The following is a 27173-nucleotide window of genomic DNA, read 5'->3' as shown; positions in this document are numbered from 1 at the left end:
CCTTTAGGATTGACTGGTTGCATATCCTTGCAGTCCATGATCAATTAATCTACAATTTAAAAAGGCAAGAATGTACAAATGGAGAGAAGACAGTCTCTTCAATAAGTGGTGCTTGGATAATTGGATAGCTACATGCAATAAAGTAAAATTAGAACATTCTCTAGTAGCATATACAAAAATAAACTCAAAATGGACTGAAGACCTAAATATAATACATATGTTGTGTAGGAAGTCATTTTAAGATTCCATTAGATATTTTAATGAGCTGTGTTTCTTTCACATTTGTAAATTCAGACATTAAATGAACACATCAGTTATATTAAAAAAAGAAACCCACTGAAAATAACCACAGTTGGGTTTTGAGGGGATAACTGGGACCTCAAAAGTCTCTGATACACAGGAAATCTAGGATGCAGATGGGAGAAGCAGAGTTTGATGTTGAAGATTGGAAGGAGGAGTAACACTGGTGATTATTCACTTCAGTTGATGATTGAGGAAATAAGAGCACCTAGTGAGCAATCACCTTGCAATGTTGTGGATCACTGTGAAGGCAAAATAAGGGAAATGGCTTCACGGCTTAAATAACAATTGCCGGTCTCAACTCACGAATGATGGTGTTGATAGGATAGGCATACTCCATTCAGAAACCTTCTCAACATTACCGTTGTTTATGGATTCACATAAAAAGAGGACTCCGACACAGCATAGAAGTTAAGTGCAACAGAAAATTCAGGAAAAAAACCAAAACAAAACCCATTTCACACTTCCTAGAATCACAAGTTTCTACCCTAACGTGTTCAGCTAATCTAATGTCATTCTTTTTCAACCCTCATTCTATTGTTTTTGAAGTGGAAAACCTTCATGATTTGCAACTTAACACCATAGGGATGGTGAGAGCATTCATTCAGTCAGAGAAGCTAAAAAAGTTCATGTTGACTCCATGTCAGCCAAGGAGGGACTCAACCTGGTAGGCACAGTCACTGAACCACTCTACAGTGAGGTTTTCCTGACTGAACCAATAACTGTCTTCCTGGGGTGTTCAGGTCTGGTGACAGCAGGTGACAGGTTTGATTATTTATCTACTCTGACAGTAGGGTAACAAGCACAATTATCTATAGTTGGTGGGCATAGCTGTTGAATTTTCCATTGTATTGAAACCAATTCTTTTTCACAGATAAATGCTGGTATGACATTTACTAGGTGGTATAGTCGCAATTTTTAATTCTTCAAGCATATACATGTAGAATATTGAGGGAAAGTCTTACTTATATAGAAGTTTTTGATGAATGAGGTTATCCAAATCTCTGTGCAATTTGGAAAATATTGAATTTTTGATAATCACAAGTCATTTATCGATGGATGCATTATAAATTACGTCAGAACTTAGTGCATTAAGGGAGCGATTATTTATGATTTCTTATATATCTATGACTGTTTCTGCTGATGTGCTAGTAAGTGTAAGATTTTTGTAGCTCCCTCTGTTTTTCATGGTCCCTTGTACAACTTATATAACATTGCTTCATAATTAATAGTATATAAGACACTTCTCTGCATTCTAAAATGGATGCTTGATAATAAGTAATGGTGTGTACATACTCATATCATATTAATAATAATACAGAGAACATTGGTGAGCACTTAAGGGAAAATAAAGTCACACCACTCATGTAAATTCCTCAACTATTTCAATAGTGAATAATTTTATTCACTTTATAAAAGTTTCTGATTTCCCCCTCTATTTGAAGAGAGAAGTTACTGTTTCATTTCAGTCCTTATAAATTCGTTATGGTTTTTTAAAATTAATATATTTATTTTACTTAAAAAAAGTTTATTTATTTAATTGGAGGCTAATTACTTGACAATATTGTAGTGGTTTTTGCCATACATTGACATGAATCAGCCATGGGTGTACATGTGTTCCCCATCCTGAACCCCCCTCCCACTTCCCTCCCCGTCCCATCCCTCTGGGTCATCCCAGTGCACCAGCCCTGAGCACCCTGACTCATGCATCGAACCTGGGCTGGTGATCTGTTTCACATATGATACTATACATGATTCAATGCTAGTCTCTCAGATCATCCCACCCTCGCCTTCTCCCACAGAGTCCAAAAGACTGTTCTATACATCTGTGTCTCTTTTGCTGTCTCACATATAGGGTCATCGTTACCATCTTTCTAAATCCCATGTATATGCGTTAGTATACTGTATTGGTATTTTTCATTCTGACTTACTTCACTCTGTATAAAAGGGTCCAGTTTCATCCACCTCATTAGAACTGAGTCAAATGCATTCTTTACAATGGGTGAGTAACTGTGTATATGTACCACAGCTTTCTTATCCATTCATCTGCCAGTGGACATCTAGGTTGTTTCCATGTCCTGGCTATTGTAAACAGTGCTGCGATGAACACTGGGGTACACGTGTCTCTTTCAATTCTGGCTTCCTTGGTGTGTATGCCCAGCAGTGGGATTGCTGGTCATACGACAATTCTGTTTCCAGGTTTTAAGGAACCTCCACACTGTTCTCCATAGTGGCTGTACTAGTTTGCATTCCCACCAACAGTGTAAGAGGGCTCCCTTTTCTCCACACCCTCTCCAGCATTTATTGCTTGTAGACTTTTGGATAGCAGTCATTCTGACTGGCGTGAAATGAGGACCTCAATTCTTTTTCTTTATCTCATGAGGTTCTGCCAGTTTAAAGAAAATCTTTTTTTTTTTTTTTTCTGTCCTGTAGAGCCATGTCCCTTTCCTGAAGGGCTCAGGAAAAGTTTGATTTTGTGAATTATCAGGATTTTATCTCAGTGTTTGGCTGAGAGTGGTGTACTTTTCAGGCTCTTATATCCTACACAATAGGAAATAATTACAAACGTAGGTGTAAAGAATACTTTGTACCAATTGCGAATGACAGACGATCTTCTCCCTCACAGAGGGAAGAAGAGATAAAATACTAAAATGGCATTACTGAACATTCACAGAATTGTGAAAATGACTGTGGTGGGCCCACCTTGTTTCTCATAAGTGGTGACCAGTGTTCTTTTAATAAGATGGAAGAGGAAGGAGATATGCCCACAATTAGTTCAAAATATGAATCTCTTATGGGTTGATTTTGTGGCTCTAAACTTAATGTATCTGTGCCATAAACACTCATACTCATATGTGATGATATTTGGAGATAGAGTATTTACCAAGTAATCAAGTTAAAATATGTTCATTAGAATAGGTCTTAATCCAAATGAGCTATATCCATATAAAAAGGGAAAGTCTCTAGATGAAAGTGAAAGAGGAGAGAGAAAATGTTGGCTTAAAGCTCAACATTCAGGAAACTAAGATCATGGCATCCAGTCCCATGACTTAATGGGAAATAGATGGGGAAACAGTGGAAAGAGTGGCTGAGTTTACTTTTCTGGGCTCCAAAATCACTGCAGATGGTGACTGCAGCCATGAAATTAAAAGACGCTTGCTCCTTGGAAGGAAAGTTATGACCAACCTAGATAGCATATTCCAAAGCAGAGACATTACTTTGCCAACTAAGGTCCGTCTAGTCAAAGCTATGGTTTTTCCAGTGGTCATGTATGGATGTGAGAGTTGGAGTATAAAGAAAGCTGAGCACCGAAGAATTGATGCTTTTGAACTGTGGTGTTGGAGAAGACCCTTGAGAGTCCCTTGGACTGCAAGGAGATCCAACCAGTCCATCCTAAAGGAGATCAGTCCTGGGTGTTCATTGGAGGGACTGATGTTGAAGCTGAAACTCCAATACTTTGGCCACCTGATGCGGAGAGCTGACTCATTGGAAAAGACCCTGGTGTTGGGAAAGATTAAGGGCGGGAGGAGAAAAGGACGACAGAGGATGAGATGGTTGGATGGCATCACCGACACAATGGACATGTGTTTGGATGGACTCCAGGAGTTGATGATGGACAGGGAGGCCTCTAGTGCTGCGTTTCATGGGGTCCCAAAGAGTCGGACATGACTGAGCAACTGAAATGAACTGAACTGAACTGGAAAAGGGAAAATCAGACATAGATACATACATATAGGGAAGAAAATGTGGGGAAGTATAGGGAGATTTCAGCTATTTTCAAGCCAAGGAAAGTGGCCAGGAGTGAAGGCCCCTTATGCATTCACACGTTGCATAAGATCCAACTCAGATGAAACTTTGATTTGGACTTAGAGCCTCCACAAGTAGGAGACAACAAATGAATGTGTTTAATTGACCTAATCACTAGCATTTTGTACACGAGTTCTCAGTTCAGTCGCTCAGTCGTGTCCGACTCTTTATGACCCCATGAATGGCAGCATGCCAGGCCTCCCTGTCCATCACCAACTCCCGGAGTTCACTCAGACTCATGTCCATCGAGTCAGTGATGCCATCCAGCCATCTCATCCTCTGTTGTCCCCTTCTCCTCCTGCCCCCAATCCCGCCCAGAATCAGAGTCTTTTCCAATGAGTCAACTCTTAGCATGAGGTGGCCAAAGTACTGGAGCTACAGCTTTAGCATCATTCCTTCCAAAGAAATCCCAGGGCTGATCTCCTTCAGAATGGACTGTTTGGATCTCCTTGCAGTCCAAGGGACTCTCAAGAGTCTTCTCCAACACCACAGTTCAAACGCATCAATTCTTCAGCGCTAAGCCTTCTTCACAGTCCACCTCTAACATCCATACATGACTACTGGAAAAACCATAGCCTTGACTAGACGGACCTTTGTTGGCAAAGTAATGTCTCGGCTTTGGAATATGCTATCTATTTTGGTCATAACTTTCCTTCCAAGAAGTAAGCATCTTTTAATTTCGTGGCTGCAGACACCATCTGCAGTGATTTTGGGGGCCCCCCAAAACTAAAGTCTGACACTCTTTCCACTGTTTCCCCATCTGTTTCCCATGAAGTGATGGGATCAGATGCCATGATCTTCATTTTCTGAATGTTGAGCTTTAAGCCAACTTTTTCACTCTCTCCTTTCACTTTCATCAAGAGGCTTTTTAGTTCCTCTTCACTTTCTCTTTCGGTACGTTTATTTCTAGGTGTTTTATTTCTCTCTCTTTTTATTCGTTTTCTCTCACCCTAGTGGCTTTTCAGCAATAAGAATGATCATTTTTTGAGAAATAACCACTATAAATCATTAATCAATTCCAGTATGTGTGGTATTTCAGGGACCTAAATAAGGTTTAAGACAACAATTTATAATTTGCAAAATGTTACATATTTATAGTGTGTATGTGTAAGTATTCCTATTTCTCTTTGTGTTCTGTTTGGAAAATGGGATTCTGTCATTCTCTAGATACTGATCATTGGTTTTTATAAATTCTGGAGATAATAGCTGTTCATTTCATTCCTATGATTTTCAGGAGCACTCTGCTGAGGAAACCAAGGCACTCTGCTCATGCCACTGTAGGTCAGCCAGGAGAAGATTCTGTGTTAGAGTAAAATGTCCACCAAGTGACCTGAGTCACTCTGATGCCTGAAAGAGCTGGAGCTGTGGAGGACTGTCATACTCTCTCAGGAAGCTTTAACTGATGATTTCATTTTCCAACTTAGGTGGCTTTCACTGAGTTTGGCTGAAAGTGAAAGTGAAGTCGCTCAGTCATGTCCGACTCTTTGCGACCCCATGGACACCAGGCTCCTCCGTCCATTGGATTTTCTAGGCAATGGTACTGGAGTGGGTTGCCATTTCCTTCTCCATGGGATCTTCCCAACCCGGGGATTCAACCTAGGTATCCCACATTGTAGACAGACACTTTACCATCAGAGCCACCAGGGGGAGCTGTGCTGACTAGGGGTTAAACATGGGGGAGGGGCAGGGCAAGAGTTGAGAGGCGGGGCATCCGGTGTCACGTGACATGAGCTGCCATAGTAACAGGCCTCCCTGCCTTGCATCCAATCAGATATGGACAGTGTCTGTGACGTCAGGGAAAGCCGGGCCTATAAATTCGGCCAACGGCCTTCAACGGCCTCACTGTTCTTCTGGGCTGCGCTATGGAGAATGGTGGCGCTGCCGTGTGGGAACCATCCTCTGACGGCCATGAGGAAGATGTGATCACCATAGACACCAGCACCTCCGAAGCTGAGCCCTCTGAACCGGAGATGGCGAAAGCAGAGACCTTGAAACCAGAGCCGTATGATGCGGAACCAAAAAAGGCAAAGCAGAAGACAGCTAAGGGCCGCCGTTGCCGTTGCCGACGCCGCCGCTGCCGTCAGGGCAATTTCTCCAGCTTTGCTACCTATTTCCCTAGGGTGCTGAAGCAAGTACATACAGGCCTGAGTCTTTCCCGTGAGTCCGTGAACGTCCTGGATTCGTTTGTGAAAGATATGTTCGAGCGGATTGCCGAAGAGGCCGGGCGCCTGGCCCACAGCAACAAGCGCTGCACCATCATGACCGAAGACATCGAGACCGCTGTGCGTCTTCTGTTGCCTGGGGAGCTCGGCAAGTATGCCACGTCCGAGGGCACCAAGTCGGTCATCAGATACCACCTCTCCAGATGAACTGCCTCAGGACTGTCGCAAACTGACCATCACAAACCAGACTTAAGGGTTCTCCCCTTAGGCCCTACATTTAATCTTTAAAACATTTCTACCCCAAAGAAAACATTAAAAACCTCATTAACTTTGCTTCAATATGTGTCGGTTGTTTCATTTGTTTGACGGAAAATCGTGTCCTTTTTTCTTAACATGTTGCAACTCGTCGCTTTCCTAAGTGGTTATTTCTATTCGTGCTTTCTCAGTGATTTTAGGGATCTTTATGGTCAAAATTCTTTCCCTAAAAGTTTCATTGGCCTTTTCCATTTTCATTCTCCCATCGATATTTAGGTATCATCCAGAGATTTTTATATGAGTATAGCAACCGATAAAAACCAGTGTGGTCTTCCCGGGTGGCTCAGCAGTAACGAATCCGCCTGCAATGCAGGAGTCGCAGGAGAGGCAGGGTCCATCCCTGGGTCATAAAGATCGCTGGGAGGAGGGCATGGCAACCCTCTCCAGTATTCTTTCCTGGAGAATCCCATGGAGAGAGGAGCCTGGTGGGCTACAGTCCATAGGGTCTGCAAAGGGTCGAACACCACTGAAGCAAGGTAGCACGCAGGCTCACAAAGAACAGTGGTGTGTGTGTGTGTGTGTGTGTGTGTGTGTGTGTGTGTGTGTGTGTGTGTGTGTTCAGTCACTCAGTCATGTCCGACTCTTTCTGACCCCATGGACAGGAGCCCGCCAGGCTCCTATCTCCTTGAAAGTTTCCAACCAAGAGTACTCAATTGGGTTGTCATTTCCTACTCCAGGGGATCTTTCTGACCAAGGGATAGAAGCTGTGTCTCTTTCATCTCCTGTACTGGCAGTCAGATTCTTTACCACTGCACCAGCAGTAACAGATATAAAAATCACATTTACCCATTCTATTCCTTCAATCCCAATTCACTTCCATGTGTAAAATAGGACTCAAACACAGTGTAAAATAAGAAAATTCTAAATTTCTGGAATCAAGCGCTGTATCTTTTGAAATTAACTTATCCAGATTTCTCTGATCTTATTTTTTGTTTGCAACCTAGAACATTTTGCTTTAAAAAAAAAAAAAAGAAAGAAAACAAAAATCCTGACTGAATTGCAAACTTGCAGGGATGATGGCATAGTCCAGTGACAGGGAATGTAGCCACAGTCTCCACAGTAGCAGCCAATGAGGGACTGGTAGCCCATGAGCCAAAGCAATTGGCCAAACGTATGGTGGAGTGAGGAGAGATGAACAAATAACAACCTTCCTGTGACACTCAGACTAAATATGGTGTGGGAATATGGGGTGATAGTTTTCCTGATGTTTTTCCATTCAAGCACCTGCTTTTAACCATGGTGATTTAAGTACAGGCATCCATTTCTTGGGGCTTCCCAGGTGGTGCTAGTGGTAAAGAACCTGCCTTCTTATGTGGGAAACGAAGAGCCGTGGATTCAATCCCTGGACTGGGAAGATGCCCTGGAGAAAGGCATGGCAACCCACTCCAGTATTCTTGCTGGAAGGTCCCATGGACAGAGGAGCCTAGCGGGTTACAATCCATAGGGTCTCAAAGAGTCAGACACGAGTGAAGCAGCTTAGCATGCACACATCCATTTCTTGGGTCTTCCCAGATGGTGCTGGTAGTAAAGAACCTGCCTGCAATGCAGGAGACACAGGAGACCCAGGTTCTGTCCCTAGATGGAGAAGGTTCCCTGGAGGAGGGCATGGAAACCCACTCCAGTATTCTTTCCTGGATAATTCCCAGGGACAGAGGAGCCTGGTGGGCCACAGTTCATAGGGCCACGAAGAGTGGGACACAACTGAAGAGACCTAGCGCACATGCATGCACCCCATTTCTTGTTGAGGGAGATGCCTCTAGCTCCTTGCATCAAAATAAGGAGGAGGATGTTCAGCAGTTAAGAGAAATGAGATGACTTCTTCTTCTACCTCCAGTATTTGACTGCTATTGCTTATGATAGTATTTACTGAATTTAATGTGCATTGTGTTTTCTTCTTGGTGCATTGACATTTTTATTTCTAAAAGTATATTGCTGAATTTCAAACTAGTTGGTGATTTTCCTATTCCTTTTATTTTTGTTTGTTTTGAGATATGTTTTTTTTAATTAATTAATTTTTTATTGAAGGATTATTGCTTTACAGAATTTTGCTGTTTTCTGTCAAACCTCAACATGAATCAGCCTAGGGTATACATATATCTCCTCCCTTTTGGAACTCCTTCCCCATCTCACCCCTCTAGGTTGATGCAGAGCCCCTGTTTGAGTTTCCTGAGCCATAACAGCAAATTCCTGTTCAGTTCAGTTCAGTTCAGTCACTCAGTCGTGTCCGACTCTTTGCGACCCCATGATCGCAGCAGGCCAAGCCTACCTGTCCATCACCATCTCCCGGAGTTCACTCAGGCTCACGTCCATTGAGTCCGTGATGCCATCCAGCCATCTCATCCTCGGTCGTCCCCTTCTCCTCCTGCCCCCAATCCCTCCCAGCATCAGAATCTTTTCCAATGAGGCAACTCTTCTCATGAGGTGGCCAAAGTACTGGAGCCTCAGCTTTAGCATCAGTCCTTCCAAGGAAATCCCAGGGTTGATCTTCAGAATTGACTGATTGGATCTCCTTGCAGTCCAAGGGACTCTCAAGAGTCTTCTCCAACACCACAGTTCAAAAGCATCAATTCTTTGGTGCTCAGTCTTCTTCACAGTCCAACTCTCACATCCATACATGACCACAGAGAAAACCATAGCCTTGACGAGACGGACCTTAGTCGGCAAAGTAATGTCTCTACTTCTGAATATGCTACCTACATTGCTCATAACTTTTCTTCCAAGGAGTAAGCATCTTTTAATTTCAATGCTGGAATCACCATCTGCAGTGATTTTGGAGCCCCCCAAAATAAAATTTGACAATGTTTCTACTGTTTCCCCATCTATTTCCCATGAAGTGATGGGACTGGATGCCATGATCTTCATTTTCTGAATGTTGAGCTTTAAGCCAACTTTTTCACTCCCCTCTTTCACTTTCATCAAGATGCTTTTTAGCTCCTCTTCACTTTCTGCCATAAGGGTGGTGTCATCTGCATATCTGAGGTTTTTGATATTTCTCCTGGCAATCTTGAGTCCAGCTTGTGTTTCTTCCAGTCCATCGTTTCTCATGATATACTCTGCATAGAAGTTAAATAAGCAGGGTGACAATATGCAGCCTTGACGTACTCCTTTTCCTATTTGGAACCAGTCTGTTGTTCCATGTCCAGTTCTAACTGTTGCTTCCTGACCTGCATACAGATTTCTCAAGAGGTAGGTCAGGTGGTCTGGTATTCCCATCTCTTTCAGAATTTTCCACAGTTGATTGTGATCCACACAGTCAAAGGCTTGGCATAGTCAATAAAGCAGAAATAGATGTTTTTCTGGAACTCTCTTGCTTTTTCCATGATCCAGCGGATGTTGGCAATTTGATCTCTGGTTCCTCTGCCTTTTCTAAAAGGAGCTTGAACATCAGGGAGTTCACAGTTCATGTATTGTTGAAGCCTGGCTTGGAGAATTTTGAGCGTTACTTTACTGGCGTGTGAGATGAGTGCACTTGTGCAGTAGTTTGAGCATTCTTTTGCATTGCCTTTCTTTGGAATTGAAATGAAAACTGACCTTTTCCAGTCCTGTGGCCACTGCTGAGTTTTCCAAATTTACTGGCATATTGAGTGCAGCACTTTCACAGCATCATCTTTCAGGATTTGAAACAGCTCAACTGGAATTCCATCACCTCCACTAGCTTTGTTCGTAGTGATGCTTTCTAAGGCCCCCTTGACTTCACATTCCAAGAGGTCTGGCTCTAGATTAGTGATCACATCATCATGATTATCTGGGTCATGAAGATCTTCTTTGTACAGTTCTTCTGTGTATTCTTGCCACCTCTTCTTAATATCTTCTGCTTCTCTTAGGTCCAGACCATTTCTGTCCTTTATCGAGCCCATCTCTGCATGAAATGTTCCCTTGGTATCTCTAATTTTCTTGAAGAGATCTCTAGTCTTTCCCATTCTGTTCTTTTCCTCTATTTCTTTGCATTGATCGCTGAAAAAGGCTTTCTTATCTCTTCTTGCTATTCTTTGGAACTCTGCATTCAGATGCTTATATCTTTCCTTTTCTCCTTTGCTTTTTGCCTCTCTTCTTTTCACAGCTATTTGTAAGGCCTCTTCAGACAGCTATTTTGCTATTTTGCATTTCTTTCCCATGGGGATGGTCTTGATCCCTGTCTCCTGTACAGTGTCACGAACCTCATTCCATAGTTCATCAGGCACTCTATCTATCAGATCTAGACCCTTAAATCTATTTATCACTTCCACTGTATAATCCTAAGGGATTTGATTTAGGTCATACCTGCTTGGTCTAGCGGTTTTCCCTACTTTCTTCAATTTGAGTCTGAATTTGGCAATAAGGAGTTCATGATGTGAGCCACAGTCAGCTCCTGGTCCTGTTTTTGTTGACTGTATAGAGCTTCTCCATCTTTGGCTGCAGAGAATATAATCAATCTGATTTCGGTGTTGACCATCTGGTGATGTCCATGTTACATATGGTAATGTAAATTTCCATGTTACTCTTTCTTTGCATCTCACCCTCTCCTCCCCTTTCCCTCTGTCCATAATTCTATTCTCCTATTTCTTTTTTAAAAGATTGATTTCAAGGTTACTACATCCTTGGAGAGAGAGAAGGCATTCTGCGATTTCAGTCCTTTCTAATTTAGAATGGTTTTCATTAGAACTTAATATTTCATTATATTTTAAACTATTCATTTAGAAAGGCAGAGGAATCAGAGATCAAATTGCCAACATCCGCTGGATCACCAAAAAAGCAAGAAAGTTCCAGAAAAACATCAATTTCTGCTTTATCAACTATGCCAAAGCTTTTGACTGTGTGGATCACAAGAAACTGTGGAAAATTCTGAAAGAGATGGGAATACCAAACCACCTGACCTGTCTCTTCAGAGATCTGTGTGCAGGTCATGAAGGAACAGTTAGAACTGGACATGAAACAACAGACTAGTTCCAAATTGGGAAAGGAGTATGTCAAGGCTGTAGGTTGTCACCCTGCTTATATAACTTATATGCAGAGTACATCATGAGAAACGCTGGTGTGGATGAAGCACAAGCTGGACTCAAGATTGCCGGGAGAAATATCAATAACCTCAGATATGCAGATGATACCACCCTCATGGCAGAAAGCAAAGAGGAACTAAAGAGCCTCTAGGTGAAAGTGACAGAGGAGAGTGAGAAAGTTGGTTTAAAACTCAAAATTCAGACAACGAAGATCATGGCATCTGGTCCCATCACTTCACAGCAAATAGATGGAGAAACAGTGGGAACAGTGATGGAGTTTTCTTGGTGGGGGGCTCCAAATCACTGCAGATGGTGACTACGACCATGAGATAAAAGACCTTTGTTTCTTGGAAGTAAAGCTATGACCAAGCTGGACAGCATATTAAAAAGCAGAGACATTACTTTGCCAACAAAGTTCTGTCTAGTCAAAGCTATGGTTTTTCCAGTAGTCATGTATGGATGTGAGAGTTGGACTATAAAGAAGGCTGAGCAACCCCAATGACTGCAGCATGCCAGGCCTTCCTGCCCATCACCAACTCTGGGAGCTTACTCAAACTCATGGCTTTTGAGTCGGTGAAGCCATCCGACCATCTCATCCTCTGTTTTCCCCTTCTCCCACCTTCAATCTTCCCCAGCATCAGAGTCTTTTCAAATGAGTCAGTTCTTGACATCAGGTGGCCAAAGTATTGGAGTTTCAGCTTCAGTATCAGTCCTTCCAATGAATGTTCAGTGTTTCTTTCCTTAAGGATTGACTGGTCTGATGATCTGTCTAGATTCCATATATATGCATTAACATAAAATATTTTTTTTCTCCTTCTAACTTCACTCTGTATAATAAGGTCTAGGTTCATCCACCTCGTTAAATAGACTCACATGTCCTCCTTTTTGTGACTGAATAATATTCCATTGTATTAATATATATGTGCTACAGCTTCTTCATCCATTCATCTATAGATAGACATCTACATTGCTTCCATGTCCAACTATTGTAACGTTTTAGTCACTCACTCCTATCCAACTCCTTGTGAGCCCATGGACTGTAGTCCGCCAGGCTCCTCTGTGTATGGAATTTTCCAAAGAATATGGAAGTGAGTAGCCATTCCATTCTTCAGGGGATCTTCCCAACCCAGGGATTGAACCCCAGTCTCCTGCATTGCAGGTGGATGCTTAACTGCCTGAGCTACCAGGGAAGCTATTGCAAGTAGTACTGTAGTGAACACTGGGGTACATGTGTCTTTTTCAATTACAGTTTTCTAAGGGTATATGTGCCCAGTAGTGGGATTGTTGGCACATATGGTAGTCTTATTCCTAGTGTCTTAAGGAATCTCCATACTATTCTCTGTAGTGACTGCATCAGTTTACATTCCCATGGACAGTGCAAGAGTGTTCCCTTTTTTCCACAGCCTCTCTAGCTTTTATTGTTTGTAGATTTTCTGATGATGGCTATTCTCACCTTGTGAGGTGATACCTCGTTGTAATTTTGATTTGCATGTCTCTAAGGCTGTATATTGTCACCCTGCTTATTTAACTTATATGCAGAGCATATCATGAGAAATGCTGGACTGGAAGAAACACAAGCTGGAATCAAGATTGCCGGGAGAAATATCAATAACCTCAGATATGCAGATGACATCACCCTTATGGCAGAAAGTGAAGAGGAGCTAAAAAGCTTCTTGATGAAAGTGAAAGAGGAGAGTGAAAATGTTGGCTTAAAGCTCAACATTCAGAAAATTAACATCATGGCATCCAGTGCCATCACTTCATGGGAAATAGATGGGGAAACAGTGGAAACAGTGGCAGACTTTATTTTTGGGGGGCTCCAAAATCACTGCAGATGATGACTGCAGCTATGAAATTAAAAGATGCTTACTCCTTGGAAGGAAAGTTATGACCAACCTAGATAGCATATTCAAAAGCAGAGACATTACTTTGCTGACTAAGGTTCCTCTAGTCAAGGCTATGGTTTTTCCAGTAGTCATGTATGGATGTGAGAGTTGGACTGTGAAGAAGGCTGAGCACCAAAGAATTGGTGCTTTTGAACTGTGGTGTTGGAGAAGACTCTTGAGAGTCCCTTGGACTGCAAGGAGATCCAACCAGTCCATTCTGAAGGAGATCAGCCCTGGGATTTCTTTGGAAGGAATGATGCTAAAGCTGAAACTCCAGTCCTTTGACCACCTCATGCGAAAAGTTGACTCATTGGAAAAGACTTTGGTGCTGGGAAGGATTGTGGTCAGGAGGAGCAGGGGACGACCGAGGATGAGATGGCTGGATGGCATCACTGACTCGATGGACATGAGTCTGAGTGAACTCCGGGAGTTGGTGATGGACAGGGAGGCCTGGCGTGCTGTGATTCATGGGGTCACAAAGAGTCAGACACGACTGAGCGACTGAACTGAACTGAACTGAACTGAACTGAACTGAATAGTGAGTGATGTTGAGCATTTTTCATGTTTTTATTAACTATGTATGTGTATGTTTTCTTTGGAGAAATGTCTCTTCAGATATTCTGCCCACCTTTTGATTGGGTTGTTTGTTTTCTGGTATTGAGCTTCATGAGCTGCTTGCATATTTAGGAGATTAATCCTTTGTCAGTTGTTTCATTTGCTATTATTTTCTCCCATTCTGAGGTTGCCTTTTCTATAAACTTTGTTTATAGTTTCCTTTGCTGTGCAAAAGCTTTTAAGTTTAATTAGGTCCCATTGGCTTATTTTTGTTTTTATTTCCATTACTCTATAAGGTGAGTCACAGAGGATCTTGCTGTGATTTATGTCAAAGAGTGTTCTGCTTATGTTTTCCTCCAAGAGTTTTATAGTTTCTGGTTTTACATTTAGGTTTGTAATCCATTTTAAGTTTATCTATGTGTATGCTGTTAGGAAATGTTCTAATTTCATTCTTCTACACATAGCAGTGCAGTTTTCCCAGCATCACTTATGATGAGACTATCTTTTCTCTATTGCATATTCTTGCCTCCTTTGTCAAATATAAGGTGTTGGTGGGTGTGTGGGTTTATCTCTGGGCTTTGTATCCTATTCCCTTGGTGTATATTTTTGTTTTTGTGCCAGAACCATACTGTCTTGATAATTGTAGCTTTGTAGTCTGAAGGCAGGAAGGTTGATTACTCCATCTCCATTCTTCTTTCTCAAGATTGTTTTGGCTATTTGTGGTCTTAATGCATTTTTGACTTATGATATTTTCAAGTTACAATGGGTTTACCCAGATACAGCCCTATTATAATTTGGGGAGGTCTATAGACCTCTTTCTCTTACACCAATTCAACAATATTACTACCATCTTTCACTCCTTTATCACCACGATCAATGTTGTGCTCTCTGCTAGGTCGTTTCTATTAACAAAACATCAGGCCATTATTTCTTATCTTCACATGGCTTCCCAGGTGGCTCAGATGATGAAGAATCTGCCTGTAAGGCAGGAGACATGGGTTCAATCCCTGGATTGGGAAGATCCCCTGGAGAAGAGAATGGCAACCCAACCCAATATTCTAGCCTGGAGAATTCCATGGACAGAGGAGCTGGGTAGGCTACAGTCCATGGACTCACAAAAAGTTGGACACGACTGAGCAACTAACACTTTCACAGTTTCATATATAGATTATACTTTCAGCAACTGATAGCATTTTGTATCTTTGCTCTTATTTGGGGCAAATTTCCTTTAAAATATACATATTTGTTTATTTTTATTACTTGGCTGCACCAAGTCTTAGTAGCAGCATGCAGGATCTTTGATCTTTGTCGAGGCATGCATAATCCGTAGCTGCAGCATGTGAACTCTTAGCTGTTGCCTATGGGATCTATTTCCCCAACCAGGGACTGGGTCCCCTGCCTGGGGAGTGTGAAGTCCCAGCCATGGAACACCAGGGAAGTCTCAAGGCAAACTTCTTTCACAGATGTATGTAACATACATCTCTATGTGCAATATTGGAACATGAATATTTGAAGGTGTTGATTGAACCAGTATTCCTTATCTAAGACCATATTCCCCTAGGCTTTCTACTGACATCAAACTGGTATCAAAAAGAGGCCCAGACAACTTTCCTTCCATAGCCCCCTATGCGCTCTGCCTGCTCACCACCTCATTCACTGCCCCAACAAGGCCTCTCTGCTGTTCCTCAAACAAGCCACACTCACTGTTTCCTAGGGCTTTTTCAATGTCAGTTCCATCTTTCAGGAATGTTCTTCCCTCAGATATCCACTTAGACTACTCCTTCACCCCTTTGTAATTGTTGTCTCTAATCACTGTTTCCATTTTTTTTTTCTCCTTCCTATTCTCATATGAACACAGTCCAATCAGGGGTTCACCTCCACCACTCAACTGAAATTTCTGTCCTCAAGGTCATAACTAACTCCTACATTGTTCAGTCCAATGATCAATTCTTAATCCTTACTGGACCTATCAACAGCATTTGGCAGAGCTCATGAGTCACTCCTCCTCAGTTTACTGTCTTCAGTTGGCTTCCAGGACCCTGTTCTCCCGGTTTCCTCTTACCTCCCTGGCTGCTTCTTCTCAGTTACCTTTACTGGTTCCTCTTCTCCTCCTGAACCTCTTAAAATAGGAGTCTGCCCAGGCTTGGTCCCTGTTCTTCTCATTTCTATCTACCCTCCCTTGGTGATATCTTCCAATTCAAACACTGTAAAACACTTTTTATACTTATAACTCTTAAATCCAAGTCTGTAGATTGGATCTGTATCACAACATACAGTCTAATATATCCAACTGCCTACTCAGCACCTCCACTCAGATGTCTAATAGACATCTCAAACTCAAACTATTGCACATTGAATTCCTGATCTTTTCCCCCAAACCTGCTCCTCCTATAGCCATCTGCATCTCAACCGATGGCAGTTCCATCAGTCCATATGTGAGAGAGAATCACAGCTGTATGTTAAATTTGCTCAGTTGTGTCTGACTCTTTGTGACCCCATGGATTATACAGCCCACGGAATTCTCCAGGACAGAATACTAGAGTGGGTAGCCATTCCCTTCTCCAGGGGATCTTCCAAACCCTGGAATCAAACCCAGGTCTCCCACATTGCAGGTGGATTCTTTACCAGCTGAGTCACCAGGAAAGCCCAAGAATACAGCAGTGTGTATCCTTAAGCTTCTCCAGCAGATCTTCCCAACCCAGGAATCGAACTATAGTCTCCTGCACTGCAGGCAGATTCTTTACCAGCTGAGCTATCAGGGAAGCCCAGTCCATATAGTCAGGGCAGAAATCTTGCCATTATCTTCTCTCCCACTGTACATATAGTGAAGTTGCTCAGTCGTGTCTGACTCTTTGCAACCCCATGGACAGTAGCCTACCACGCTCCTCTGTCCATGGGATTTTCCAGGCAAGAGTAGTGGAGTGGGTTGCCATTTCCTTCTCTAGAGGATCTTCCCAACCCAGGGATCGAACCTGGGTGTCCCACATTGTAGGCAGACGCTTTACCATCTGAGCCACCAGGGAAGTCCTGGGGAAGTCACTGTACATATAACTCATCAGGAAATCATTTGGGTTCTTCCTCAATGTATCCAAAATCCAATCCTTCTCACATCCCCATCGCTACATATAAGGTCCAATTTGCCATGATTTCTCACCTGAATAACTGAAATAGCCTTCTAACAGATCTCTCTGTTTTTATCCTTGATCCTCTGTGGTGTATATTCTGGGCAAAAATTGTGATAATTTTTAATATAAATGAAATCCTTGTACTTCTCTGCTCAAAACCTGAAAAAGATAGTGAATTCCACTGAGTGAGAGTCAAAATCCCTACAAAACCCTACATTTTCTGGTTCTCCACTATATCTCTGACCACTCCATCTGCTCTCTTCCCCCACTTACTCTGTCCAATCTGTGGCCTCCTTACTGTCCCTTAAAAATGCCAGGCTCACTATTGCCATGGAACCTTTGCAATGTCCCTCTAGGAGGAGTGCTCTTTTCCATGTTATCCATTTATTTAAACCCTTTCACCTACATTAAGGCTCAGATCTCACCATTTCGATGAAGCCTATCTGAACTAGCCTATTTCATATTGCAACTTGCGCAGCCCTACTCTATCTGCCTTCCCCTGCTCTGTTTTCATCATTCTCTAACACAATATATAGCTTATTTACTTGCTGTGTATATTGATTTATTTCAGTCTTCCTCCATTGAGATGTAAAGTCCATAAGGGCAGAGATCTGTTTTGTTCACTGATTCTAAGTACCTAGACTTGTACACAAAATGACGTTTTTAAAATGAATTTTCTCATAATTTTTGTATTACAATAAGTTATATCACACTGCAAGTAATTGTCCACAACTTGACTTTTTCACCCAACATTATGATTTTTAGATTTATCCATGTTCATCTATAACATATATACATCCATTTTAACTGGTATATAATATGCCATTTTATGAATAGTTTCCTTAGGCATGCCATTCTTGTAAACATCTTTGAGTTGCTTCTCTTTTTTTTGCTATTACAAAGAATGCTGCAACGAATACTCTTGTTATAGCCTTTCATTACTCTATAAATATGCTTCTTAGAGCTGGAATTGGTAAATGACATGTATGTGCATCTTCAACCTCACTGTGTGTGCATGCTCAGTTGCTTCAGTCATATTTGACTCTTTGGACTGTAGCACACCAGGCTTCTCTGTCCATAGGATTCTCCAGGCAAGAATACTGGCGTGGGTTGCCATGCCCTCCTCCAGGGGATCTTCCTGACCCAGGGATTGAATCTGTGTCTCTTATGCTTCTTGAATTGGCAGGTGGGTTCTTTACCATTACCAGCACCTGGAAAGCCTATTCAACCTCACTGCTGCCACTGCTAAGTCGCTTCAGTCATGTCCGACTCTGTGCGACCCCATAGACAGAAGCCCACCAGGCTCCCCCGTCCCTGGGATTCTCCAGGCAAGAACACTGGAGTGGATTGCCATTTCCTTTTCCAATACATGAAAGTGAAAAGGGAAAGTGAAGTCGCTCAGTCGTGTCCGACTCTTAGTGACCCCATGAACTGCAGCCTACCAGGCTCCTCTTCTCATGGGATTTTCCAGGCAAGAGTACTGGAGTGGGTTGCCATTGCCTTCTCTGTTCAACCTCACTAGACACTGCCAAATAGTAATTACATCAATTTACACACACAGCTATGGAAGAGTACCCATTTCCCCCACATTCTTGCAGTTAATTATTTTTAAAATTTTTTAAACCAATTTAACAGGTGAAAATGAGCATCTCCCTAGTGTTGAACCTGCCTTTCCCAGATTATGTCTTGGGTGTGATCTCTTTATAGATTTTTCTGAACAAACATATTTCTTTTCCTCTTCTGTGAATTATCTTTTGATGTCCTTTACCCATTTTTCTGTTGTCTTCTTTTTTTAATTATCGTATTTATTTACTTATTTGGAGGGCTGCACTGGGTTTTAGTTGTTGCACACATCCTTTTCTCTAGTAATGGCTAGCAGGGGCTACTCTCTAGTTGCAGTCCATGGGTTTCTCATTATATTGCGTTCTCTTGTGCAGCACAGGCTCTAGGGCACAGGGGCTCCAGTTCCCAGGCTTTAGAGCACGGATTTAATAGTTGTGGCAAAGTTGCTCCACAGCATGTGGGATCCTCCTGGACTAGGCATGGAAATCGTGTCTCCTCTATTGCAGGCAGATTCTTTACCACTGAGCCACCAGGGAACCCCTTGTTTGTCTTCTTAATATTGCTTCTCATGTGACTTTACATAATTTATATTCTAATTATTGGTCTGTAACATACTTTGCAAAATTTCTCTGTATTCCAAAAAAAAATCTTTACTGCATTCCTCTTTTGTTGGTTTGGTTTATAAACCATTCTTATTTGGTTTACAATAAGTGTAACTGAAATAAACCTGTTTGAGGAAAGAACCACTTTTGGTACACATGCAACACTACTAGTGAGAAAGTTTTCTATCAGGCAGGTAAGTATAACACACATACAGAAAAAGGCCATATCTTAATTGTACATCTCGATGAATGCTCACAAAATGAAGACACCCAATAAAACCAGTCCCCAGATAGAGACCATTCTTTATCTATCAATTATGCACCCTTTCTCCACTCTTTTGCAGTGCAACATCCTTGATAAATCAATTTTCTATATATGCCTTTTCTAGTTTTGTAATCAATTTTCAACTTCCACAAAAAAATTGGCTTGTTAGTATTACTCTTTTTATTGGAGTGTTACTGGACTTATGGATTAATCTGAGGTGATTTGCTAACTTTTGGGGGGCTTCCTAGATGGTGCTAGTGGTAAAGAATTCACCTGCCAATGCAGGAGATGCAAGGGATAAGGGTTTGATCCCTGGGTTCAGTCCCTGGGGTGGGAAGATCCCTTGGAGAAGGAAATGACAACCCGCTCGAATATTCTTGCCTGGAAAATCTCATAGACTGAGGAGCCTGGTGGGCTACAGTCCATGGAATCCCGAAAAGCTGGACATGACTGAAGGGACTGAGCACACCTGCAAAATGTAAAACGTTAAATTTTAAATATTTAAATTTAAATCCATAAATACAGAAGTATTTTTTAATAAATTGTAAGTATTCCGTTTCTATTCCTGTTCCATCTTTGGAGGATGTGGGTTTGCTATTTTTACTTTTCTCATGGACTTCCATGAGTACTATAGGTAATAGCAGGTCAGTTCTGGAAAATCACATGAATTGAAGAGCCTGGCAGGCTACAGTCAATGAGATCGCAAAGAGTCTTACACGGCTGAAGTAACCGGGCATGGACGCACACATATATGTCCTATGATTTTGAGGAGCAGTCTTCTGAACACATCAGAGAGTTCCTGCTCGAGCTGTGTGCTTGAGTGTGCTAAGTTGCTTCAGTCGACTTGGACTGTTTGCAACCCTATGGACTGTAGCCCGCCAGGCTCCTCTGTCTGTAGGATTGTCCAGGCAAGAATACTGGAGTGGGTTGTCATTTCATCCTCCAGGGGATCTTCCTGACCCAGGGATCGACTCTGCCTCTCTTATGTCTCCTGCATCGGGAGGCAGGTCCTTTACCACTACAGATATCTGGGAAGCAGCGCTCAAGCTACAGTGGCTCAGAAAAGGAAAAATAAGATTCTGTGGTGGTGTAAAATGGCCTCCAAGTGGCCGGAGTCACTGATGGCAGCGAGCACGTGAGTTATGGAGGTCAGTCAGACCCTCTCAAGAATCTCAAACTAGTTTTCTTTCTTTCTTTTTTTTTCCAATTTAGGTGACTTTCCGTACATCTTTTGAAAGTTCACAAGCAGAAATAGTAGCCATATATCAGCTAAAGCAAATGGATGCTCTTTTTCCTACATGGCATACTTGCTAAGTCACTTCAGCCCTGTCCAACTCTTTGTGACCCTATAGATGGTAGCATGCCAGGTTCCTCTGTCCATGGATTCTCCAGGCAAGAATACTGGAGTGGGTTGCAGTGCCCTCCTCCAGGTGATAGAGTGGGTGTAGTTGTCATTTTATCACATATATTGATTCATTAAACCCCTACAGTCAAGACAGGTACATTTCCATCATCACAAAGGTCTCCCTCCTCCTACCCCCTTATAGTCACGCATGGTATTCTGGTCCCTCAATTCACCTCTCTAAGCATCAGCAGTGATGAATCTCTTCTCCATCTCTATAATTTTCTCATTTTGAGAAGGTTATATGAATGGCAACCTACAGTTTGTAAACTTTTCTTTGGTAATTTGTTATGTACTAAATTGTGTCTCCCCCAAAGGTCTGTTGAATTCCTGACCCCCAGGACCTCCGAATGTGACCTGATTTGGAAATGGAGTTGTTACAGCTGTAAGTAGCTCCAGTGAGGTCATATTGGAATAGAGGAGACCCTTATCCAGTACGACCATTGTCCTGACAAGAAGAGAAGAGACACAGAAACCAAGGGGAGAATGCCCTGTGATGAGGGAGACAGAGATGGAAGTGCTTTAGCTCCAGGTCATGGAACCCCAAGGACTGCCGTCAACCACCAGAACCCAGGCAGCACAAAGGGAGCAGTCCCCCATCCAGGTTTCAGAGGGAGCAGGGCCCCTGAAGCCATGACTTCAGACTCCTTGCCTCCAGATTATGAGACAATACATTTCTGTTGTTTAAACCACCCAAATCCTGATACTTTGTTGTGGCAGGCCTAGAAAACTAATACAATAACCTTTCTGTTTGAAGAACTTCCTTCAACCAATGCTAATGACAAATTCTCTCAACTTCTCTTTATCTGATCACTTTTTTTTCTCTCTTTCATTCCTGAAGGATAGTTTCTTAAGGTATGGAATTCGTGGATTAAAATTCTTTTCTTTCAGCACTTGAAAAATATTCTGGCACTTCTCCAAGGTTTAGATGAGAAATCTGTCTTCATTCAGACTGATGGTAGGTACTGTTTCCTTTTTCCTTTGGTTGTTTTCAAAGTTTTTTCTTAATTTTTAGTTTTCCGGAATTGAGTTATAATGGGTCTTGGTGTGGACTGATTATTTGGAGTTTGCTTCACTTCTTAGATCTTTAAGCTTATCCTTTCACCAAATTTGGGGAAATTTCAGGCCTTATTTCTTCAGATACTCTTTCTTCTTTCTTTTCTCCATCTGGGATTCTGATGATCCTTTTTTTTTTTTTTTCCTACAGATTGCTAAGGTTCTGTTCAGCTTTTTTTTTTTTTTTTGGCCTGTTTTCTCTCTGTTGTTCAGTTTGGGTGAATTCTATTCATATTCCTCAAGTTCACTGATTCTTTCCTCTGTCACTTACACTATACTGTTGACCCCATCCACTGAGTTTTTAAAAGTTTCCGTGATTACATTTTTCAGTTCTAAAAGTTTCATTTAGTTCTATGTTGTAATTATAACATCTGGGTTTTGTTTGTTTTGTTGAGCTTTTCTGTTTTGACATTTGTTTCAAGAGGATTTGTACTTGATTGTTGAAACTTTTTTTACAATGACTTGTATTCACTCAGGCTGCTATAACAAAATTCTATAGACTGGGTGACCTTTAAATAAAACATGTATTTCTCACAGTTCTTAAGTCTGGAAGCCCAAAATCAAGGTGTTGGGAGATTTTGTGCTTGTATGGGCCTTTTCTTTGGCTTGCTGACAGCTGTCTTCTTACTTTTTAGTGTCTTTTTTTTTTTTAAGGTCACTAATCCCATCATGGGGTTCCACTTTCAAGACCTCATCTCAACACTCCTGTGCACGACTGCCTCCATGAGAACAAAATGATGTCTGCATTTCTATCTCAGAAAATAGGCCACTCCCTAGCTGCTGCTGCTAAGTGGCTTCAGTCGTGTCCGACTCTGTGTGACCCCATAGACGGAAGTCCATCAGGCTCCGCCGTCCCTGGGATTCTCCAGGCAAGAACACTGGAGTGGGTTGCCATTTCCTTTTCCAATGCATGAAAGTGAAAAGTGAAAGTGAAGTCACCCAGTTGTGTCAGACTCTTTGCGACCCCATGGACTGCAGCCTACCAGGCTCCTCTATCCATGAGATTTTCCAGGAAAGAGTACTGGAGTGGGTTGCCATTGCCTTCTCCACTACTCCTTAGAATAGTGACTAAAAAACACTGCAGGGATGCATTTCAGTGTTCAGAGGACTGTTGAATTAATGGACTATTAAAAAGGAAGCTCAGAATTTCAGTGTTTATTTAAAAAGGGAAAATGGATATTTTTTGATACATTTATTTTCAGTATTAGTTATATATTTGTTCAGTTCAGTTCAGTTCAGTCGCTCAGTCGTGTCTGACTCTTTGCAGCCCCATGAATTGCAGCACGCCAGGCCTCCCTGTCTTTCACCAACTCCCGGAGTTCACTCAGACTCATGTCCATCAAGTCAGTGATGACATCCAGCCATCTCATCCTCTGTCATCCCCTTCTCCTCCTGCCCCCAATCCCTCCCAGCATCAGAGTCTTTTCCAATGAGAAAGACTCAACTCTTCCCATGAGGTGGCCAAAGTATTGGAGTTTCAGCTTAAGCATCATTCCTTCCAAAGAAGTACATAACATTTTCTGAGTCCTGCCTGTACAACACAAAAGGATGGCATGTACTCATCCTTTTCACTCCTTACTTAAGATTACACTCAGGCACTATTGAGTGTGGCTTCCCAAGTGGCACTAGTGGTAAAGAACTTGCCTTCCAATGCAGGAGATGAAAGAGACACGGGTCCGATCCCTGGGCTGGGAAGATCCCCTGGAGGAGGAAATGGCAACCCACTCCAGTATTCTTGCTTGGAAAATCCCATGGACAGACAAGCCTCACAGGCTACAGTCCATGGGATAGCAGAGTCGGACACAACTGAGCAACTAACTCTACTCTCTGATCTCTTTCCTACATGGCCTGCTTGCTAAGTTGCTTCAGCCCTGTCCAACTCTTTGCAACCCTATGGACAGTAGCATGCCAGGTTCCTCTGTCCATGGATTCTCCAGGCAAGAATACTGGAGTGGGTTGCCGTGCCTTCCTCCAGGTGATCTTCCCAACCTAGGGATCAAACTCACATCTCTTACATATCCTGCCTTGGCAGGCAAGATCTTTAACACTAGCGCCACCTGGGAAGCCCTTTCCTACATGCCACATAGTTCAAAGAGTTTCTGGTGGAGGTCACAGCAAGTTTAAAGATTGCTGCTGTGATTGATCCACAGGGGGCCAATGGGGGAGGGGCATTCAGTGACACAAGACATGGGATGACCGAGTGACTGGCCTCCCTGACTTGCATTTTATCCAATCATATACGGACCTAGCCGTGACATCAGGGCAGGCTGGGCTTATAAAGCCAGGCACCAGCCCTCAGAAACCACCCTGTACTTCCCTCTGAGCTGTGGGGAAGGTGAGTCTGAAATGGATGAGCCATCGTCTAAGCTGTCTGAGGAAGACCTGGGCAAGAAGGAACTGAGCTCTGCGAAGCCGAGCCCTTCAAAACGGAGCCAAGGAAGGCAAAGAAGATACCAAAGGGCCGCAGCGGCCGTCACAGTCACCGCCCCCCAAGAACATTGAGAGCTTCGCCAGCTATTTCCCCAGGATGCTGAAGCAAGTCCACATGGGCTTGAGTCTCTCACAGGAGGCCATGAATGTCATGAATTCCTTCGTGATGGATATGTTCCAGCCCATAGCCGAAGAGGCTGGGCACCTGGCCCGCAACAACAAGCGTTGCACCATCACTCCAGAGAGATCGAGACCTCTGTGCACTTGCTGCTGCCTGGGGAGATGGGCAAGCATGTCGTGTCAGAGGCCACCAACGTGGTCATCAAATATACCTCCGGCACATAGGCTGACCCCTGACCACCAGAACTTTGCAAACCAAAAGCTCTTTTCAGAGCCACTCACTGGGCAGGAAAAGACCTGCAGCACTGAACAGTCACTTGCACTCTGGGTTCTCGCCCTGTGCTCTACTGTCCATGGTTAAAACATTCCTACCCTGAGGAAAGCATTATAAACCTCATCTATATGTGTCTGTAGTGTCAATTGTTCTATGGAAAATCATGAGCTTTTTTAAACTATATTGCATCTCGTCGCTTTCCTAAAAGGTCATTTCTATCCATGGTTTCTCTGTCAGCCAGTTTAGGGATCTTTATGGTCAAAATTCTTTCCATGAAAGTTTCATTGACCTTTCATATTGTCATTCTCTCACCTGTATGTAGGAGTATCATTCAGAGATGTTTATGTTCAATATAGGAATCTATAAAATGCAGTAACAGATATAAATGCCTTCCCAGGTGGTGCTAGCGGTAAAGAACCCCCCTGCCAATGCAGGTAGATGTAAGAGAGGTAGGTTTGATCCCTGGGTCTGGAAGATCCCCTCGAGAAGGACATGGCAACCCACTCCAGTATTGCCTGGAGAATCACATGGACAGAGGAGCCTGGTGGGCTGTGGTCCATAGGGTCACAGGGAGTCAGACATGACTTACCATCCATTTACACAGCAGATATAAAAATCATGATTACCCATTCCTACTCTTTCAACATATCTGAAATCTGGATTCAGTTAAAAACATAAAATAGGACCCCACTGCAGTGTAAAATTTGAAAATCTAATTTTCTGGAATCAAGCAATATACCTTCTGAAATTAGTATTCTACCTAATTCAGATTTATCTCCTTTTTTTTTTTTCCACAGCCTGTAACATTTTGGGGTTTATGCAAAAGTCTTGGCTTAAGTGCAGTTTTGCCCAAATGATGAGATCACTGAATGACAGAAGCTGTAGCCACAGTCTCCATAGTAACAGCCAATAGGACTGGCAACTCAGTAAGCCAAATGACAGGACCAAAGTGTGGTGGGGGACCAGCGATGAGCCAATAACAGCTTTCCTGTGATTTTCACCTTGGAGATTGATTAGGAAGGAGTTGTGATGGTTTATTTGTTGATTTTCTGTTCAAGTGGTTGCTTTTAACCATGGTGATTTAAGTACAGGCATCCAGATCTGGTAGTGGGACATGTCTCTAGTTCCTTGCATCAAAATAAGAGAAGGATGTTCAGCAACTCAGAGAATTCAGAGGACTCCTTCTTCTAACTCTAGCAATTTGAGTGTTAATGCTTATAATAATATTTATTTAATTTAATATCCATTGTGTTTCTTGGTGCATTGACCTGTTCTTTTGTTTTTCTGTAGGTATGTGGGTGACTTTCAGTGTAGTTGGTGATTTTACAATTCCTTTTTTCCCCATTAATTTCTAGCTTACTACAACATTGAAGAGAGAATGCTCTACATGATTTCAATCTTTTGTAATTTTCTATGATTTTCATTAGAATTCAGTATTTCATCATATTTTAAACTATACTTGCTTGAACTCTTAGTAAGAATATACTGTAGAGCAAAGGGAAACATAGCAATTATTTTTGTAGTAACTTTGAACAGTGTAATATATAAAATTATTGAACACTGTGTTGTAAACCTGAACTAATATAATATTGTAACTCAGCTAAACTTAAATAAAAATTTTCAAAATTTAAAAAAATTCTCAGTACTCCTGGATTTGGATGTAGAAACCTGTGAACAATGTCAGTATCAGCCAAACGATGAGAGAAAACTAGAGAAAATGCAGAATTCTAGCCTTTTCTTGAGCCCAGATTTAGTGCTTCGTTAGGTCAGTAGACATGATGGAGTTCTATAATGTCTAAATTATTGTTCTAGTAATTTCATTTCCCATTTTATTCTCATTCTCCTATGTGTATTATGGAATTCAGAAGTATTTTATGTGTGATATGCAATAGATAAAGTGAAGAAACAGATATACCTCTCCACTACCTATATTATACTTATCACACATATGCCAGATTAAGCATGCAAGTAATTTTATGAATGTGGATTGATATCTAGTACAGGAATGGCAAAACGAAGTTTTCACAAAGATTCAACTTTTCTTGTTCCCTGGTTTCTGAAATTCTATTAAACATTCATACAGATGTTTTGAATCAATGTTTTTCTAGCAGAGAATCAGTTGCTCTTTAAAACACAAGCTTCCATGGCCTGCAATTTTACATCCATTAGAGAGTGTCCAGCGAGACCAGTTCAATCTCCTGTCTCCACTGGTACAACCAATGGTCAACTGGCAAGCTGTGAGCCACAGCTGTTGAGTGAAAGTGTGTTTGAGTGACCAGGGCTGAACAGATATAGTTTTTCTATGAAATTCAGCCTGAAGGGAGAAGGAACTGTG

At 42.1% G+C, this 27173-nt stretch overlaps 1 protein-coding gene across 1 annotated transcript; it reads left to right on the top strand.

Annotated features, from left to right (window-relative positions):
- Positions 1-5969: 5969 nt before the first annotated feature.
- On the top strand, positions 5970-6476 carry LOC138071098 (histone H2B-like). The gene has a single exon (XM_068962519.1). It carries the CDS (start codon positions 5970-5972, stop codon positions 6474-6476), a length of 507 nt encoding a protein of 168 aa, XP_068818620.1.
- Positions 6477-27173: the final 20697 nt, after the last annotated feature.

This window comes from Capricornis sumatraensis, chromosome X, assembly GCF_032405125.1.
Source record: "Capricornis sumatraensis isolate serow.1 chromosome X, serow.2, whole genome shotgun sequence".
NCBI lineage: Eukaryota > Metazoa > Chordata > Mammalia > Artiodactyla > Bovidae > Capricornis > Capricornis sumatraensis.
Note: the sequence above shows the minus strand (reverse complement) of the source record. Positions and strands in the feature narration are given on the sequence as shown.

What these genes read in the sequence shown, in the direction of transcription:
- LOC138071098 (XM_068962519.1), top strand. Translation starts at nt 5,970, where the DNA reads ATGGAGAATGGTGGCGCTGCCGTGTGGGAACCATCCTCTGACGGCCAT.